Here is an 18,289-nt window from a genome sequence, read left to right as displayed (position 1 = left end):
GAGGCTAGTTACTTTCTTATCAAAGCCACACTTGAGTCGTGATGATTTACAACATCCAATCCACTGAGTCAGGTTATAACATTTAAACCCGTAAGCCAGCATTCAGAGACAGTATTCTCTCAGAAAAAGAGAAAGCTTTTCTCTTGAACTGATCTCAACCTCAATCCCTGGCTCTAGTCTAGCAGGCGGTTTTGTCTCTTTGCAACAAAGAGCAGACTCAAAAGCAGCCTTTGGTGGATTGCAGGGGGGGGGGGGGGTGGACAATCAACCATGTACGACAGACTGTAGCCTACCTGCACCAGTGAACAGGGACCAAGCATATGCAACGCCAATGAAAACATCCTTATGGTGGCTGACTGGATCTATGGCTGTCTTGTGTTCAAGTCTGCCAGCATTTTAATGAATATCGTAATAGGCTGTTGTCATTCATTCAGTCCAAACTGTGAGAATACTAGTGACATTTTGGAATAGGAGTCAAAATTAGAGCCCTGTAGGCTTCTACTATAGGTATTGGTAACATGAAAGCACACAATTACCTGCTGTCAATGGAAATATTTGAACACTTATAAGTGATGTTGGTAAATGGACAATGACCATGTTGTGAATTGTGCTAACACCCTGGACAAAGTAATAAGCATGTGAGGTGTACCAGAAGGCTGCCTAGGTCCAACTGCCCATGCAACAAGTTTCCACTGTGTGTGAAACCGGAAGACACTGGCAGGTCATATTTAACATACAAAATGGCCACAGTCAAGTCAGTGATACCCAACAAACCAGAATATTTATATTATAAAAGAGGTGAACGTGCCAACGTATAAGAACTTTAACAAAGAAAATCCTACTCAAGACTTGATTTATATAGTAAAAGAGCCTACTGAGGTGCAACAGAACCCTATAAACACATTTCTTCTATAAAGACCCATTCTGTACTTTGCCTAATGCATATTTTTCTTGATGCAATGACTATTCTTCATAAACATACTGTTGAGAGGAGTCCGGGGTATTAGTGTTAAAGGAGAGTAAATACTTTTTAATTAAACATTTTTTTTTGGGGGGGGGGGGGGGTTGAACTACTTTATGATTTTACAACTGTTCCCAATAAACGATGAATGTTCCCCGGCAATCCGAGTCGCGTGTAATTGCAATATGACAGGGTCTCTCCAAGGCACCGGCTTTGGCACGTTTCCCAGCACTTGTCATGCCGAAGAACACTCAAACACACCAGCAGGAAAGGGGGGGTAAAAATCCCAAACCAACAAATACTATAATTGATCCCTTCCAGCCGTGCCAGACACTTAACCACTATGCGCTCCACTGTTTGAACAAACCTTCTGTTTACCATTGCCAAATATACTGGGTAGCGGTCACATTTTGCCTTTCTAGTTTAGGGTAACTTGGGGGAAACCGTCCACCTTATGGGAAATGTATATTTTCTAAGAAGAAAAAAAAGCACATTTTTGGTAAGATTTAGATATGTACATACTGGCTATCCTTATGCAAACACGTTTTGAAGGGGTGGGGTTATTCAATAAATAAATACAATTGTGTAATTTACAGATGATGTGGATTGCCCTGGGGGCATTTTGGCCAAATCGAGCATTAAGTAATTGTACTACTTTATTATTACAAACTGGTAAAAAAAATAAAAGTGCTAACCAAGTGGATTATTTGTGTTTAGGCTCCCCTAATGGTATATTGTGCATGTGAGATACAGACACTGAACAAAAGTTAAAAGCAGCATGTCAGGTGTTGGTCCCATGAGCTAAAATAAAAAAAGATGTCCAAAATTTTCCATATGAAAAAAAGCTTTTCACTCAAATTTTGTGCACACATTTCTGAACATCCCTGTTAGTTAGCATTTTGCCAAGAGCCACCTGACATGTGTGGCATAGAGATGATTCAACAGCATGATCACTACACAAGTGTACCTTGTGCTAGGGGCAAATGGCCACTAAAATGTGCAGTTTCGTAACACAATGCCACATGTCTCAAGTTGAGGGAGCGTGCAATTGGCATGCTGACTGCAGGAATGTCCACCAGAGCCGTTGCCAGTGAATTGAATGTTCATTGCTCTACCATAAGCCATCAACATCATTTTAGAGAATTTGGCAGTACGTCCAACCAGCCTCACAACCGCAGACCACATGTAACCACGCCAGCCCCTCCACATCCGGCTTCCTCGCACAGCCATTGAAGAGGAGTGCGACAACATTCCACAATCAACAGCCTGATCAACTCTATGTGAAGTAGATGTGTTGCGCTGCATGAGACCGACAGTGGTCATGCCAGATACTGACTGGTTCTGATCCACACCCTTTTTAAAAAAAATTTTTTAAAAGGCATCTGAACCACAGGTGCATATCTGTATTCCCAGTCATGTGAAATCCATAGATTATGGCCTAATTTATTTATTTAAATTGACCAATTTCCGAATATGAACTGTAACTCCATAAAATATTTGACATTGTTGCCTTTATACACTGCTCAAAAAAATAAAAGGAACACTTATACACAATGTAACTCCCAAGTCAATCACACTTCTGTGAAATCAAACTGTCCACTTAGGAAGCAACACTGATTGACAATCAATTTCACATGCTGTTGTGCAAATGGAATAGACAACAGGTGGACACCCCCAATTAAGGAGTGGTTCTGCAGGTGGTGACCACAGACCACTTCTCAGTTCCTATGCTTCCTGGCTGATGTTTTGGTCACTTTTGAATGCTGGCGGTGCTTTCCCTCTAGTGGTAGCATGAGACGGAGTCTACAACCCACACAAGTGGCTCTAGTAGTGCAGCACATCCAGGATGGCACATCAATGCGAGCTGTGGTAAGAAGGTTTGCTGTGTCTGTCAGCGTAGTGTCCAGAGCATGGAGGCGCTACCAGGAGACAGGCCAGTACATCAGGAGACGTGGAGGAGGCCGTAGGAGGGCAACAACCCAGCAGCAGGACCGCTACCTCCGCCTTTGTGCAGGGAGGAGCAGGAGGAGCACTGCCAGAGCCCTGCAAAATGACCTCCAGCAGGCCACAAATGTGCATGTGTCTGCTCAAACGGTCAGAAACAGACTCCATGAGGGTGGTATGAGGGCCCGACGTCCACAGGTGGGGGTTGTGCTTACATCCCAACACCGTGCAGGACGTTTGGCAAATTCGCCACTGGCGCCCTTCACAGATGAAAGCAGGTTCACACTGAGCACATGACTGTCACGTCTGAGTCTGGAGACGCCGTGGAGAACGTTCTGCTGCCTGCAACATCCTTCAGCATGACCGGTTTGGCGGTCAGTCATGGTGTGCGGTGGCATTTCTTTGGGGGGGGCCGCACAGCCATACATGTGCTCGCCTGACTGCCATTAGGTACCAAGATGAGATCCTCAGACCCCTTGTGAGACCATATGCTTGTGCAGTTGGCCCTGGGTTCCTCATGTGGCTGGAGTGTGTCAGCAGTTCCTGCAAGAGGAAGGCATTGATGCTATGGACTGATTTGAATCCAATTGAGCACATCATGTCTCGCTCCATCCACCAATGCCACGTTGCACCACAGACTGTCCAGGAGTTGGCGGATGCTTTAGTCCAGGTCTGGGAGGAGATCCCACAGGAGACCATCCGCCACCTCATCAGGAGCATGCCCAGGCGTTGTAGGGAGGGGTCATACAGGCACGTGGAGGCCACACACACACTACTGAGCCTCATTTTTACTTGTTTTAAGGACATTACATCAAAGTTGGATCAGCCTGTAGTGTGGTTTTCCACTTTAATTTTGAGTGTCACTCCAAATCCAGACCTCCATGGGTTGATACATTTTTTTATTTTTAATTTTACCCCTTTTTCTCCCCAATTTCGTAGTATCCAATTGTTGTAGTAGCTACTATCTTGTCTCATCGCTACAACTCCCGTACGGGCTCGGGAGAGATGAAGGTTGAAAGTCATGCGTCCTCCGATACACAACCAACCAAGCCGCTGCTTCTTTAACACAGCGCACATCCAACCCGGAAGCCAGCCGCACCAATGCGCCAGAGGAAACACCGTGCACCTGGCCACCTTGGCTAGCGTACACTGCGCCCAGCCCGCCACAGGAGTCGCTGGTGCGCGATGAGACAAGGACACCCCTACCGACCAAGCCCTCCCTAACCCGGGCAACGCTAGGCCAATTGTGCGTATTTTTGTTCAATATATAAGTACCAGTCAAAACTTGACAGACCTACTCATTCAAGGGTTTCTTTATTTGTACTATTTCTACATTTTCTGTGGAATAGTGAAGACATCAAAACAATAAATAACACATATGGAATCATGTAGTAAGTGTTAAAGTGTTAAACAATTTAAAATATATTTTAGATTCTTCAAAGTAGCCACCCGTTGCCTTAATGACAGCTTTACACACCCTTGGCAGTCTCTCAACCAGCTTCATGAGGAATGCTTTTCCAGTAGTGTTGAAGGAGTTTCCACATATCCTAAGCATTCCATCACTCTCCTTGGTCAAACAGCCCTCACACAGCCTGGAAATGTGAGGAGACATTGTCCTGTTGAAAAACAAATGATAGTCCCACTAAGCACAAACCAGATGGGCTGGCGTGTCGCTGCAGAATGCTGTAATAGCATGCTGGTTAAGAGCACCTTGAATTCGAAATAAATCACAGACAGTGTCATCAGCAAAGCCCCCCCTTACACCATCACACCTCCTCCATGCTTCACGGTGGGAACCACAAATGCGGAGACCATCCGTTCACCTACTCTGTATCTCACAAAGACACAGCGGCTAGAAATATGAATCTCAAATTTGTACTCCACCGGTCGAATGTCCATTGCTAGTGTTTCTTGGCCCAAGCAAGTCTCTTAGTAGTGGTTTATTTGCAGCAATTCAACCATGAAGGCCTGATTCACAGTCTCCTCTGAACAGTTGATGTTGAGATGTGTATGTTACTTGAACTGTGAAGCAATCTGAGGTGCAGTTTACTAATGAATTTATCCTCTGCAGCAGAGGTAACTCTGGGTCTTCCTTTCCTGTGGCGGTCCTCACGAGAGCCAGTTTCATCATAGTGCTTGATGGTTTTTGCAACTGCACTTGAAGAAACTTTCAAAGTTCTTTACATTTTCTGGATTGACTGACCTTCACGTCTGAAAGTAACAGACTGTCGTTTCTCTTTGCATAGTTGAGTTGTTCTTGCCATAATATGGACTCTGCCTTTTACTAAATAGGGCAATCTTCTGTATTCCACCTCTACCTTGTCACAACACAACTGATTAGCTCAAACGCATTGAGGAAAGAAATTCCAAATTAACAAGGCACACCTGTTAACAGAAACGCATTTCAAGTGACTACCTCATGAAGCTGGTTGAGAGAATGCCAAAAGTGTGCAAAGCGGTCATCAAGTCAAAGGGCTATTTTTAAGAATCTTTAATATAAAACATTTGGACTTGTTTAACACTTTTTTGGTTACTACATGATTCCATGTGTTATTTCATAGTTGCGAGGTCTTCACTCTTATTATGCAATGTAGAAAATAGTAAAAATAAAGAAAAACCCTGGAGTGAGTAGGTGTGTTCAAACTTTGGCCTGGTACTGTATATTTTTGTAAATGACCTGAATATTTGACCAATGTATCTCAAAATCGTTTTGTTGGAGTGATTTAAAAAAGTTAACAAAAGATACAATTTTTAGGGAAACTTTCCCAGGGAAAGTGTTGGGGGGGGGGGGGGAATTGGCGACATAGTAGTTTGAGAATTACAGGAGGGGGGCGTTTAAACCCAAGCTACCCTCCATGGATCAGCTATTAAAAACAAAGCCACCTTAGACACGTTATGGTTTGCAGAATACTCACATTCATTTGGGTTGCCCAATCATTCATAGCCTGTTGCAGGTGGGGCGGAATTTGCCTCTTCTAATAAAACAATTCATATTGCTTTCATCTATCCTCAGGTTGTTTTAAACTCTAAAATGAATCAATATGTTGGTGTTCAATTCTCCAATTGCGCATCCAATAAATTACGTATGCGCTATAGGTGGGAATGTTCAAATGAATTAAGCAAGTTTTGGGGAGTAGAAATATCAATATTTTCAATTGACAAACTCTGCAAAATGATGGCTATAACAAAACAGCGTGGGGGTTTTTTTCTACCAAAAAAGTTCGTGCACACAAATCAACCCATATAGGGTTTGCCCGGAGTTGTAGTGTTTGCTTTACAATCAAGCAGTCTATTCTTCTATGACAATAAAACTTTCCAAAACAATCTAATAAAAATTTGGATAAATTATAATCCTACCTCTTTTTGGTCTTGGGAAGCTTTCGTGCAGGTGAAAAACAACTTTTTCCACAAAGTGCTGAATGTTGCTGTGCTCTGGTCCTCGGACAAACACCATCCAGTCGTGCGTAAAGCCTTCCACCGTGGGTTTCTTTCTGACCTGGGCACGATGTCCAAGTTCTAGTTTCACCTGAACAGCACCCTGTAACATCCAAAATCATATCACATATTGTTGCCAAACGAAGGCTGGACTGGCACCATGTCAAAACGATGGTCTCAATAGGCACACGCGCAATGCGTGGAATAAATCAATTAAAACACTCACGTTGCAGAATAACACATTTCGATTTGATATAGGCCTACTCAAAATCCCATACACTCTATCCGGCATAACATTTCAGCAAAGAAAGCATCGGGTCTATAGCCTGCCCTATATTGATGTTCATGAAGTAGCTTTGGCTACCGTGGTCTATACGCTACAAACTGCAAGTCATTTTGAACAACGCCGAAAAACTATTAAAAGTCTAATTTGACAGGGTAGACTTTTTTCGTTATTTTACCATCCAAGCATCACTTTCGCACTAATGCTCCTATACACGATATATGCGGCATTCTATACGCACTTCCCAGCTCAACTAGTTCTAACCAAGAGCAGCTATCTGTGTTTCTACTGTACTTCGATAGAAATATGGCTGGAAATCTTCTGCTCAGACGCGCCGGGCAATTCCGCCTTCTTCTAGCAAAGAAAACAATACCGTGCAACACACCCTTGCTAAGCATGGTCGCAAGCAGTGTACTCACCGATGTGGCCATTCTCGAGGCCGCGTTCTACCGCTATTTCATGGAGAATTTGTTTTAAATGAGAAGATAGAGAAGTGCATATGGCTGATGGCGGACATGGTCTCTCCTAATTGAACTCAACCCGGAGTTTCAAAGGCTGAGGAGCAAAATAAGACGCATGCGCTGTTTTGTGCACTGACAAGAGCCGCAGACGAGCAGGGGGAAAGCGAACCAATGAGACAGCGCACACGCGCAGACAACCAATGCATGGACTATAGTAAATCCACCTCACAATTTACCCACATAGGCAAGTGGCTTTCAAACCATTGATGAGTACACATAGTGACCCAGCATGAACAGTCAAAACATACATTTACTCTCTTACAACAGCTTTGACTGGAGCACTTGATACTGTAACATAACATTATCCAATATATCAAACATAGCCTACACTCTGCCATTCGATATTTTTTTATCCTCCATTAGCCTACAATTGGATGTCAATATACTCAAACAATATACTCAAAAATATACTTTCCGCAAATGGTCATTGAATCCACATAATCATTCATACACCATCCATATCAAAACAAACAACATACTATGAGGCCCAAAATAGATAACTATTCATATGTTTTTTTATTCCAACATCTCATGTTCCTTTAACATAGCCAGCCCATAATGACACCCAAGTATGCTTGATCTGGTAATGTGGTCCAGAGGCTCCATATGGCGGGTGTGACGCACTTGCGGAGCCTCGGTTGGCTTGCGGAGGCCAAATCAAACGCCGTACCACATCGCTGCGCCTCCCAACTTTTGTAACAATGTGGAGGGCTCCGTATAGCGGCATATAACTCCGTATTGACATGATTGGTTGACGGTTGGTTGGGGCGGCATGTCCTGTATAAACACGAACACAATTTATTGACAACTTCCTTCACAACAGCTCTGGTCTCGGTTTCCCAAAAGCACGTTCATCATTACATCTTTCATAGGAGCAGTCGTTAAATCTCCCAACCATCGTTACTAAAGTTTCTCTTGAAAACGCTCGTGTTCAACTCATAAACAGCTAAGTACGTCGTTAGAAGCTTTTTTGACCTTCCTCATTACTTTATACACAGCCGATCTCTGCTAAACACAAAATTAATATTTTTACCCGTCTTTTTTGGACAGCCCGTAACGAATGGAACAGGTGACAACAAATACAAATGTGCCAATTGGAATAGATTGGAAAGGGAGAACACTGATCCAAGAGCAGTGCATCCTTTCTTTCGATCCTATCAGTATGGACACATGCCTCAAATACACACTTTTTTTTTAAAAACAAACATTCTCTCTGTGTGGTGTTTTTGGAAACTTTTGTTACATCTGCAGCCATTGTAAGAAATATGCATGTTAAAACACATAAACCTAAATGCCAATTTATGCTTGCTCTGTCAGTGCGATCCCGGGAGCTAAAACACTGAGGGTATGACGCAATTGCTGTGCCCCCGAAGGCTCCGCAAATGCATCACACCCTCCGAAAATGCATCACACCCTCAATACGAAGCATCCAACTACAACATCGTCCAACCACATAATTGGATCAAGCATAAATTGGCTTTAACAATGCAGGGGCTCTGCATAGTTCCGCATTTATGTGATTGGTTGGATGTAGGAGCAGGTTAGAGGCTGCTCCACGAAGCATGAATGGACTGACTTCTGCAGAGGCGGCATAGCAGTAAATGCTGTACAGCCAATGCATATTCTGGAATGACCATAAATCAGCTTTAAACATCTTGATTTTGAACTATAGGCTAACTCCGAATACCAATTCTGATCATGTCTACATACATCCAGTGTGACGTGAATGAGCATTGAGATATCAATGCAAGGGCTCAGTTTCCACTTTCCATCAGTGGGCTAAGTCTTTGTTCACAACATGATCTTCCTATTGGCGAACTTGGACTTGAGAATCTCTCTCTCATAGACATCCTCCAAAACCTTTGGGTCAAATGGTAGTTTATTCTTGGCATGGGGAGTATCACAAGAAAGAGAACCTAACAATATGGACTTAAATTGACACAATACTTGTTAGCAAAGGTGTTAGGGATTTGTAGGAGTTTGCAGGGATTTGTAATCAAAGGAGCTTGCAGGGATTTGTAGTCTTGCATGATGTTAATTTTGATGCTCATTCGCATTTTAGAGTCAGAGTAAATATAGCCAAATATTTTGATAAATGTCACCTTGTCTGAGAGAGATTTACATGGTTATCAAAACATCACGCCAGGGTAAGCCTACAAGAAACATAACCCTTATTTTAAGTGTTTTCCCTATGGATAAAAATGAATGTTGGAAAAACGATTGGAACCCTTTCCCTGTTTGACCGCTAGGTTTTATGGGTATTATGACACCTCCACTGTGGGGCTCTATAAATGAATTAATAAATAAACACCCTTGAACTTTGCACATCTGGATTGTACAATATTTGACAATTATTATTTTTTAAATCCTTCAAGCTCTGCCAAGTTGATTGTTGATCATTGCTAGACAGCCATTTTCAAACCTTGCCATAGATTTTCAAGCCGATTTAAGTCAAAACTGTAACTTGGCCACAGGAACATTCAATGTCTTCTTGGTAAGCAACTCCAGTGTGATTTGGCCTTGTGATTTGTGGTCATTTCCTTAGTAGGGGATGTCAGAGGTCAGCATGTGGGAGCTCAGGATGATAGATGCGTTTCCACTAGTAATTACCAGTTGGAGGGGCGGTAAAGTGGATTTTTCCCAGTGGTATGTGGTAAATTACCCCTTCCCCCTTGGTTACGAATATAGCGTATGGGTTGAATGTACCCTCCCCTTGCGAAATTTGAAAGATGCGCACCTGCGAAATCTTGATTTGTCCAAATAACCAGTGACAAAAAACCCATGCACTGGAACTATTCCTGCTCATTAGCTATCGGTGCCAATAGTTTAAAGGAAGATCTACTAATCTGACAGCTCTTAATATCAGTAGAATGGAGGCAAGCACAAAAAGATGACCTATTGCAGAGGTGGGGATGCATGCAGTGCCAAACCAAAGCGCCATGACACGATGGATTAGGATCGATTACTCATCGGTCCGTTAAAACTAGAAGTCCAGAGAAATACCTAACCAAGCCAGCTTTGGCCATAGTCACTTACACAATAGACCAACCCAAATCACATCAAGTAAAATTAAATATTTGTATTGCACACAGATTGTTTGCTGAAGAAACACTATAGCCTTGATCACACCAATAGCATCATTGCGCAAAATAGTACACAGCATCATCTGCATATGTGTGCAACAAAAGTTCAACATTCACCTTCTGCTACCATTTATGTCAAACCGTCAACGCATACAGTTTGACGCATATGTTCAATAAATCCAACGTATGCACCACACAGAAAGTACTGCAACTGCCTCTGCAACACAATTCTGCAATGCAAACCCAGGGTTCCATTGGAAATGAATGTACTTCTGGTGTACCAAAATGCAGTGATGCTGTCGGTGTGATCGAGCAAGCAAGCAAACCTGGGATGACAGTGGCTATGATTCAATTTAATTTTGGTATTATATCGCGTCCTTGACATTTAATGTAACACTAGGACCAATTATCACTGGTTCCACCTGTTGAGCCTACATACTCATCAACACCATCATGTCTGTGAGGACTGGTTTCGGCCATGCCACTCATCAAATCAAAGTTTTTTGGTCGTGTACACAGTTTAGCAGATGTTATAGTGGGTGCAGAAAAATGTTCATGTTACTTGCTCCCAACAATGCAGTAAAATATCAAACAAGTATACAAATAATAATAATAATAATAATAATCATTTAAAAAAAAGAACACAAGAAATCCAGCACATTCACAGAGAAATTTCACTTGAGGTGTCAGAAACTCAAGGCAATCATCCTACGTTGTGCGCAAGGTCACAGCACAGTTCATTTAATAGAATAAAAACATTTCTTCACACTTTACCATTTCCTGGAAAACGATGTCCCAGTCTTATCAACAATGTTATTTGAAAAATGATTTTCTTTTATTAATGGTATACAGCAATTTACAGCTAAAAGACAATCTCAGTTATGATCTTGCATGCTGAAATGAAGGAAACAACCATAAAAAAAACTTGCTAGTGAAATGTTGATCTAACATTACAGTAGGTTTCTTTTGGCAATTTGGTGTTTTATAGGATGCACAAGACCTATGTCCAGTGATTCCTCCTCCTCCTCCTCATCATCAGTAGGCTATATCCAGATTAATGCAAGTTGAAATATATGTATGCAATAATAATCCATTCAAGAAAAATAAGATTCTTATTTGTTAAAATATGACATCATTCTTTATTCAAATAAGTTTGAATGACATGTACGTTATGGAATTATTCAATTGCGTTTTCCATACTTGTTTGACGCTTACTGCACACCGTACTCCCATGTGTTTTTGCCAGTTCTGGACCAGAGGTACAGTTTGAAGTGTATTGCAATTACAGTTATTGGTTGATCATTTTTAGTGAGAGAGTTTAGGTCTGTATTACGGTCTGTAATGTAAAGGTGTAGACGTTTAAAATAGTGCATGTTTTATGTGGAATAAGATTTCGCGCGCTGCAATCTAACGTTATTGGCTATTCAGTGCAGTGGCCAGTTTAGGAGCCTACGTTAGCTCACCAAATTCATTAAACTTTGCAAGCTAGCTAGGTATAATTTCAACAGACGTTCTGTTAGTTTGTATCTAACTTACTGCCAACTGTAACTGTGTGTGTTATTTGCAAGTTATCAAGCCCTCAAAATGATTAACCTAACTGAAAGTGACTTAGATGTACAGTAAAGCTAGCTGTAGCTTGATATCTAGCTTGCTACTGAACCAGTATATTTGCGTTAGACACCTCTAACGCCCAGAAAGCTCAGACTCAGACTCCCATTCACTTGCTCTGCAAGCGTTATCATGTAAAAATACGTTAATTGATCACCAAATATGCAGTTTCGCTGAGCAACTATCTTCATTTACTCTCGTTTCGGCCGGTATGTACTAACAAAAATGTCTACATTTTAAAAGCAACAGAAAAAGAAAAGGCTATAGGGCACTTCCTAATGTGTGTTGAGCTGTTGTGGGCTTCCGTCCTGTTCGTGATGAATTGGAGCTTTCTGGGCGTTAGAGACGTCTCTAATGCACAGATGCTGTTTTAGCTAGCTACACTGCATTTGTTTAACATTTGCGAGCGTCAGGGAACTTGGCGCTTGCAACTCAGTTCCAGGAAACTCATCATGATGGTATCGATATGTCTTCTGTCTCTACTATTATTAACCCCCAGGTACACCAGCAGCTAGACAGCCAGGCTGTTGGTGGAGTTTATGGTAGTCCTACCAAATGTATCCCATTGCATTAACAATGTAAACATAATGTGCTATCTATTTTGCCTGCCTGCCTTAACCAGTAACTACATCGTTTTGGAGGGCAAGCAACAAGCCATAGTCAATTCTGCTATCCACAAGCATTAGGACTGTCACTTTCAAAGGCACAGGAATGAGCATTTCAAACAATGTCACATTGTTACACTAACAATGCCGAGCCAGCAGTACAGGCCTGTTTACATTGTTAGTGAACAAGTTAAAGGCAGTCTAGAAACCCCTGAATAGTATAATTCACATGTTTCACTGACTATTGTCCCTCTTTGAGTTTGGAAAATGTGCCATGCAGCACAGTGAAATAACATCTATTTTTTTAAAGACTATATCTGGGTGTCAAACCTCAGCATAGTCGGACTAGAGCAAGATGAATATGTTTGAACATAGTAATGTAAATCCATAAACGATTTTATGCCATCTTGCTTATGCCTAATTCAACAACAGCAACTTTGTTTTTACATTCTCAAAGAATATGAATGTTAGTTTATTCCCTCTATTGTCTTTTATACACATTTAATAACACTGCACAACAATTTTGGCCACATTTCAATCCCTTCACAACACAATGTCATTTTATGGAATCAAGCACCTTGTGCACAGCCAGCATTGACAGGTGGATTTGATCCTTTAATCCTAGTCAGTCACGTCACAAAGGCCTACGATAAGTTTCAACCATAAACACCAACTTGTAGAACAGTTGTCAGAAGTCTACTTTTAGCATTGAATATGAGAGCCTTACCTCGCTATACGTTTGGGCTGCAGTAGTGTGGCTGTTTCTGTGGATGCTGTATTAAGGTCGTTGAGAGTGAATGTTATAGCTGCGTCAGGGGCTGTGAATGGGCTGTTGCACACTGTTGGCCTGTCACTTATCAGCTCTATAATAGAGGGGGAACGGGTGGGGCTGGAGTGCGGTGCGGTGGGGGGGGGCTACATTGTCTCCCATATTCCCCCTCTGTTCAGAGTCTTACACACAGCACATACAGATCTCCCTGGCTATCAGCCAGCCAGGCAGCCAGGGCCCTGACAATAACCATCTGGTAGTCAGTCCACTTCTCTCTTTCTCTGTCTTATTGTCATTCTTTAATGGAACAACAACCTGAGATGGTCCAAGTTTCAATGTATTCAATGTAGTGACTAGCACTGCTCGGGGGCCAGTCATCTGTCTGTATTCGGGAAGGTGTCTCGTGAATAATGCAATCAATTCATGCAAAATTATGTCAGTGGCCAATGCCACCTGTCAGAGCTTTAGTTCTCACTGCGGGGGTCGTCTTTCAAAGGGATGCAGGTACCTGCTTGGGGGCTGTTCTTCAATGTAGGTACACAGTGCATTAGGCTAGTTGTAGCCTATATGACACAGCAGATGGCTGGAGTTTGGGGAATCACTCTGTCTTAGGGCAGTTCAGCTCGTTTTTGTAGGTTGTCATGTCAGTCCGCTGGGAGCTAGGACAAAAAATGTAACGTAAAATGTTTCTTTGAAACATGGCCAGAATGTTTGATTTTCCAGGTATCCTCTTCAATAACCTTAGTTTTGTTGTGTGCTTTTGTTTTCAACAACGAGAGCTCCGTTCTATTTAAGTAAATATTCCAGTTTCTGTGCTCTCAATCCTAAGAATAATCTTTTGGTTTTTCTCCCTCACTCGCAGGCATGACCAGAGAAGATGAGTGAGAATTTGAAAAAGAGATTTGACTTTCCCAGCCCGCTCATACAGGCCCAGGTAAAGTGCTGACTGAGAGATTGTCTCTGGATTGGGGTTGCAATGGGGGGTCATACTGTTCAGGTTATTGTGAGCCAGGATCCAACTCTGTAGTAAGCCTGTTGTCTATGTCTGCAGACGGTGAGGAGTCTGGTTGCGGCTGTGCTGAAAGAGAAGGGCCAGAATGAGAGGATCGGCCAGTCCTCCACCCAGGTAGGTGTCTGACTTTCAAATTTGTGTCTGAGTATCATGTTTGAGTGTGAAGCTGTGCCTCAGGCTGTGACATTTGTTTCTGACTGACCCACTGTGTTTTTGATTGATGCAATTTGTGTCTCTGACTGTGTCTGACTCCCGGCTGTGGAGGCCCTGTAGGAGCAGTGCTGTAGTGGCTGTGCCTCTGCCTCTCCTGTGTCTTTGACTGTGTCTGACTGTGTTGCAGGGCCCAGCTATGGAGGCCCTGTGGGAGCAGTGCTGCAGTGACTGTGCTGCTGTGCGCTCAGCCTGCTGTGACGCCGTGGTGCTCCTGGTAGAGCAGGCCCACGCTGACCTGCACTACATACTCAACAGCGTCCTCAACCTCCTGCCCTCCGCCAGGTATTACACACACACGCTTGTCCACACACACACCAGGGTTTCTGTTAAAATATTTTTAGCGCCGGACATTTGACCGGAACATTTTATTTTATTTTACTGGACATCTGAGAAATATACCGGACCCATATGCATTGGGCACGTGACCTGATTAGGGCGTCCACCCACGGTGCTCAGAATGACAGAAATCACATTTAGATGATGGTAATTCATATTAACAGAACATGCAAGTCGAGGATGCAATGATGTCTTGAATTCTGATGTGCTCTTTGAAGATGTTAGAAGAACTGTGCACATTTACTTTTCCTCAGCCAGCAAGACGAGTAACGAACAGCAAAATCACTAGCCTGTCAGTCTACTATCCCCCATTGTAGAAAGTTGACCTATTTTATAGTCAGCTTGTCGAGTAAGAAATAGCCTATTCCAAACAGGCTCTGGGACAGTTTTGGAACGATAGATCCCAAATTCATACAACCAGTAGGCCTGGGCTACATAATAAAAATAAAAAAAAGTTAAAGCAATGAGTTTGATGCAACAGATCAGAATGTGTAGCTTAAAATGTTGAGCAGCTATTATTTCATCACATTATAAGCGCAGCAATGCGCACAAGGCAGTATGCTGCACTCAAATGTTTGTTCCATAATGCATTTTATGGGGGAAACACTGTTGTCAAAGAGCACTGCACATGCGAGCGGTTTCATGTGACAGAGATGGAAATATCCATTAGAAAGAGGGGAGATCTAATAGGATTGTGCCTTTGGCTACTGGACAACGAAAGAAAGTTTATATAAAATAATTGCCTCCACGGATATTTTGGCAAGGTTAAGACATGCCTCATAATATGTAGTATAACGTTCAGGTTTCAAACAATTAAGCATATGTTTTCAAAATGCATACGGCCTCTCGCTCATTGCAAAGTGGTGTGTGATGCGCTGATGAAGCCTGCCGTCCGTTGCCTGTGCATGTAGTTTGAGAGCCTGTGGCAGCAGCAGATTTCCCACGGAAAGTATCTGTAGGCTGTACGCGTGTGCTAAATAAGATGCATAACGAATATCCTGTACACGTGCCAATTTAATTCCACAAAGTTCTGCAAATGAACCTATAGACAGCCTAGCATGACCAGTCAAATGTACTTACATTGACTGGTATTTCCATTAATGAATAGGCTAAAAAGCATCATTTTGCAATGGGATTTTTTTCCTATTCTCCCAGACAACTGGCCAGAGCCAGTTTTATTTCTTTTTTTCAAAATGTTTATAGGCCAAAAGCCGGCGATTACCGGCTAACGGAAACTCTGGCGCGCGCACACACAATTCAGAAAATATGTCTCGGTGTGTATTACAGCCTTTTTTTTTTTTACACGTGCTCAGAGAGTTCAGACAGACTTGATTAGAGTCAGACTCATAAAAATGGTCTTCGACCGTTGTTCTTCTACGACAGCCTCCCGCGCTCCGTTGAGGTCTTAACAGAGCGTAGCCATACTGTCAGACATGAGCCCCTCCCCTATCTCTCTGTGGTTGAACACTTATCGGGACATCCTGTTACACGGTATTGTCACACCAAACTGTAGAGCAGTTGATCGTGCTATATTAAAAGTCATGGAACTCATTTCGATAGTAGTTCTGTAGCATTGAAAATACACTGCACTCCATGTATAGGCCTAGAGATCATATCTGTGCAGAATGATAACCATGGCCACTATCATTCACATATGATGACATTGATGACATATGACATTGAGTATGTTATTTTTTAAATGTCATTTTTTGTTGTTGTTAACCAAATTCATTCAGGTCTGTTACAATGGTAAACACATTGAATGATGGTGGTGTATTGGAATCCGAACACTCTGCCCTGTTGGCATTGATTTGTTCATAACACCTTGGGCCCTCTGCTCTCACTGTAATAATATGGTAACAAAGTAATTTCACTGAGGAGGGGACACGCTGTCTTTGCCACTCGCCAGGCTGCTGCTACTGCTGACTTTGAGCTATTGATCGTGCTGAGCTAATGGCCAGCGCAGCAGGAAATGGAACGCCAAACAGCTTGTGACCTTTCCCATCTTTGATATTATCGCATGCGCCGTCTAATATCATTGTACAAGTGTACAGTGTACTTACTGCAGTGGTCACCAACCGGTTGATCCCGATCAACTAGTCAATCTTCAAGGCATTCATAGTCTATCGCCAAACATTTCTGTAGAAAAGCCAATGATAAAGCCTTGAGCTCCAGTCTTTTTTTATTAGTCTTTCACTGTTGTCGGTAGGTGCACTTGATTCAGAAGCCCTAAGCTGGATAGGCAAAGTGTTCCCATTTTGAACTATTTTATTTGTCTGAAGAAACAAACTCTGCCTACCCGGCGGACCAGGAGAGCTAAATCAAGTGCTCCTATTGCGCTGGCCAATCAGATAGCTTAAATCTCTGACTACAGCTTCCACAACCCCCCAGCAAAGTTTGTCCAGTATGAAGGAAGTTCGAGGAAGTTTTGCGAGCCAATGCTAACTAGTGTTGGCGCAATGGCTGGAAGTATCTACTTCCAGTCATTGCACTACTATCAGTCATTGCGCTAATGATAGTTAGCATTGGCTCACGAAACTACCTCTAACTTCCTTCATATTGGACACAGACATAAAAATGGTATCCACAAGTTCATCTGACTCTGGGGATGTATATACAGGGCGTCATTGTCAAAATCCCGAGGTATCCCTGTAAGGTCCTCTGCACAGTATAGTCCTAAGCTATCTGGGTTTTCTGTAAACTGCTAGTTATACTCCTGGCCTTATTGATTTTTTTCTGCTTCTTATGAACAGGAATGTGCAGGGGTTGATAAAAGTGATAGGAAGGCTTCTCCAGGTGCAAGCGGACCAGCGAGACAAAGGAACGCCCTTCACTTGTCCCTACTCCATCAGGTTAGTCCACTTCACTTGTCGCTAGTCCATCAGGTTATTCCACTTCACTTGTCCTCGCTCCATCAGGTTATTCCACTTCACTTGTCCCCACTACATCAGGTTATTCCACTTCACTTGTCCTCGCTCCATCAGGTTATTCCACTTCACTTGTCCTCGCTCCATCAGGTTAGTCCACTTCATTTGTCCTCGCTCCATCAGGTTAGTCCACTTCACTTGTCCTCGCTCCATCAGGTTAGTCCACTTCATTTGTCCTCGCTCCATCAGGTTAGTCCACTTCACTTGTCCTCGCTCCATCAGGTTAGTCCACTTCATTTGTCCTCGCTCCATCAGGTTATTCCACTTCACTTGTCCTCGCTCCATCAGGTTAGTCCACTTCATTTGTCCCCACTCCATCAGGTTAGTCCACTTTTTATTTTCCGTGGTATGACTTTGCGGGCCAAATAGGACCATACACACCGCTCTATTTCTCAACTTTACTGTGACCACATGAGGAAAGATGTCTAGGCTACTTTTGATTCATAACATCAAGTTAGGTTCTGAGTGTGAGACTATTGATTGGAGTGGAGTGCGGGTCTTTGAGTCCACATCACTTATCACTACTCCTTCAGGTAATTCCATGCTTGCCATGGCTCATAGTGGCAGCCTTGGTAGTTTACTCCTGCAAATG

At 42.7% G+C, this 18,289-nt stretch overlaps 2 protein-coding genes across 3 annotated transcripts in view; one reads left to right on the top strand and one right to left on the bottom strand.

Annotated features, from left to right (window-relative positions):
• Positions 1 to 7,138, bottom strand: part of LOC139417176 (MLLT3 super elongation complex subunit) — a 43,294-nt gene extending 36,156 nt beyond the window's left edge. The window contains exons 1-2 of the mRNA XM_071166419.1: positions 7,043 to 7,138; positions 6,263 to 6,443 (exon numbers count right to left, since the gene is read on the bottom strand). Of these exons, the coding sequence (XP_071022520.1) occupies positions 6,263 to 6,443; positions 7,043 to 7,054 (193 nt within the window). The 5' untranslated portion in view covers positions 7,055 to 7,138. The remainder of the gene's footprint in view (positions 1 to 6,262; positions 6,444 to 7,042) is intronic.
• Positions 7,139 to 11,454: 4,316 nt separating this feature from the next.
• Positions 11,455 to 18,289, top strand: part of LOC139416117 (focadhesin) — a 66,718-nt gene continuing 59,883 nt past the window's right edge. Inside the window, exons 1-5 of one of the 2 annotated variants that reach the window (XM_071164417.1) lie at positions 11,455 to 11,486; positions 14,072 to 14,143; positions 14,261 to 14,335; positions 14,562 to 14,716; positions 17,524 to 17,622. In XM_071164417.1, the coding sequence (XP_071020518.1) occupies positions 14,087 to 14,143; positions 14,261 to 14,335; positions 14,562 to 14,716; positions 17,524 to 17,622 (386 nt within the window). In that variant the 5' untranslated portion in view covers positions 11,455 to 11,486; positions 14,072 to 14,086. The remainder of the gene's footprint in view (positions 11,487 to 14,071; positions 14,144 to 14,260; positions 14,336 to 14,561; positions 14,717 to 17,523; positions 17,623 to 18,289) is intronic. The other variant, XM_071164418.1, reaches the window with a different exon arrangement.

The sequence above is a fragment of the Oncorhynchus clarkii genome, chromosome 9 (genome assembly GCF_045791955.1).
Source record: "Oncorhynchus clarkii lewisi isolate Uvic-CL-2024 chromosome 9, UVic_Ocla_1.0, whole genome shotgun sequence".
NCBI classification, from domain to species: Eukaryota; Metazoa; Chordata; class Actinopteri; order Salmoniformes; family Salmonidae; genus Oncorhynchus; species Oncorhynchus clarkii.
This window is presented reverse-complemented; position numbering and strand designations above follow the sequence as displayed.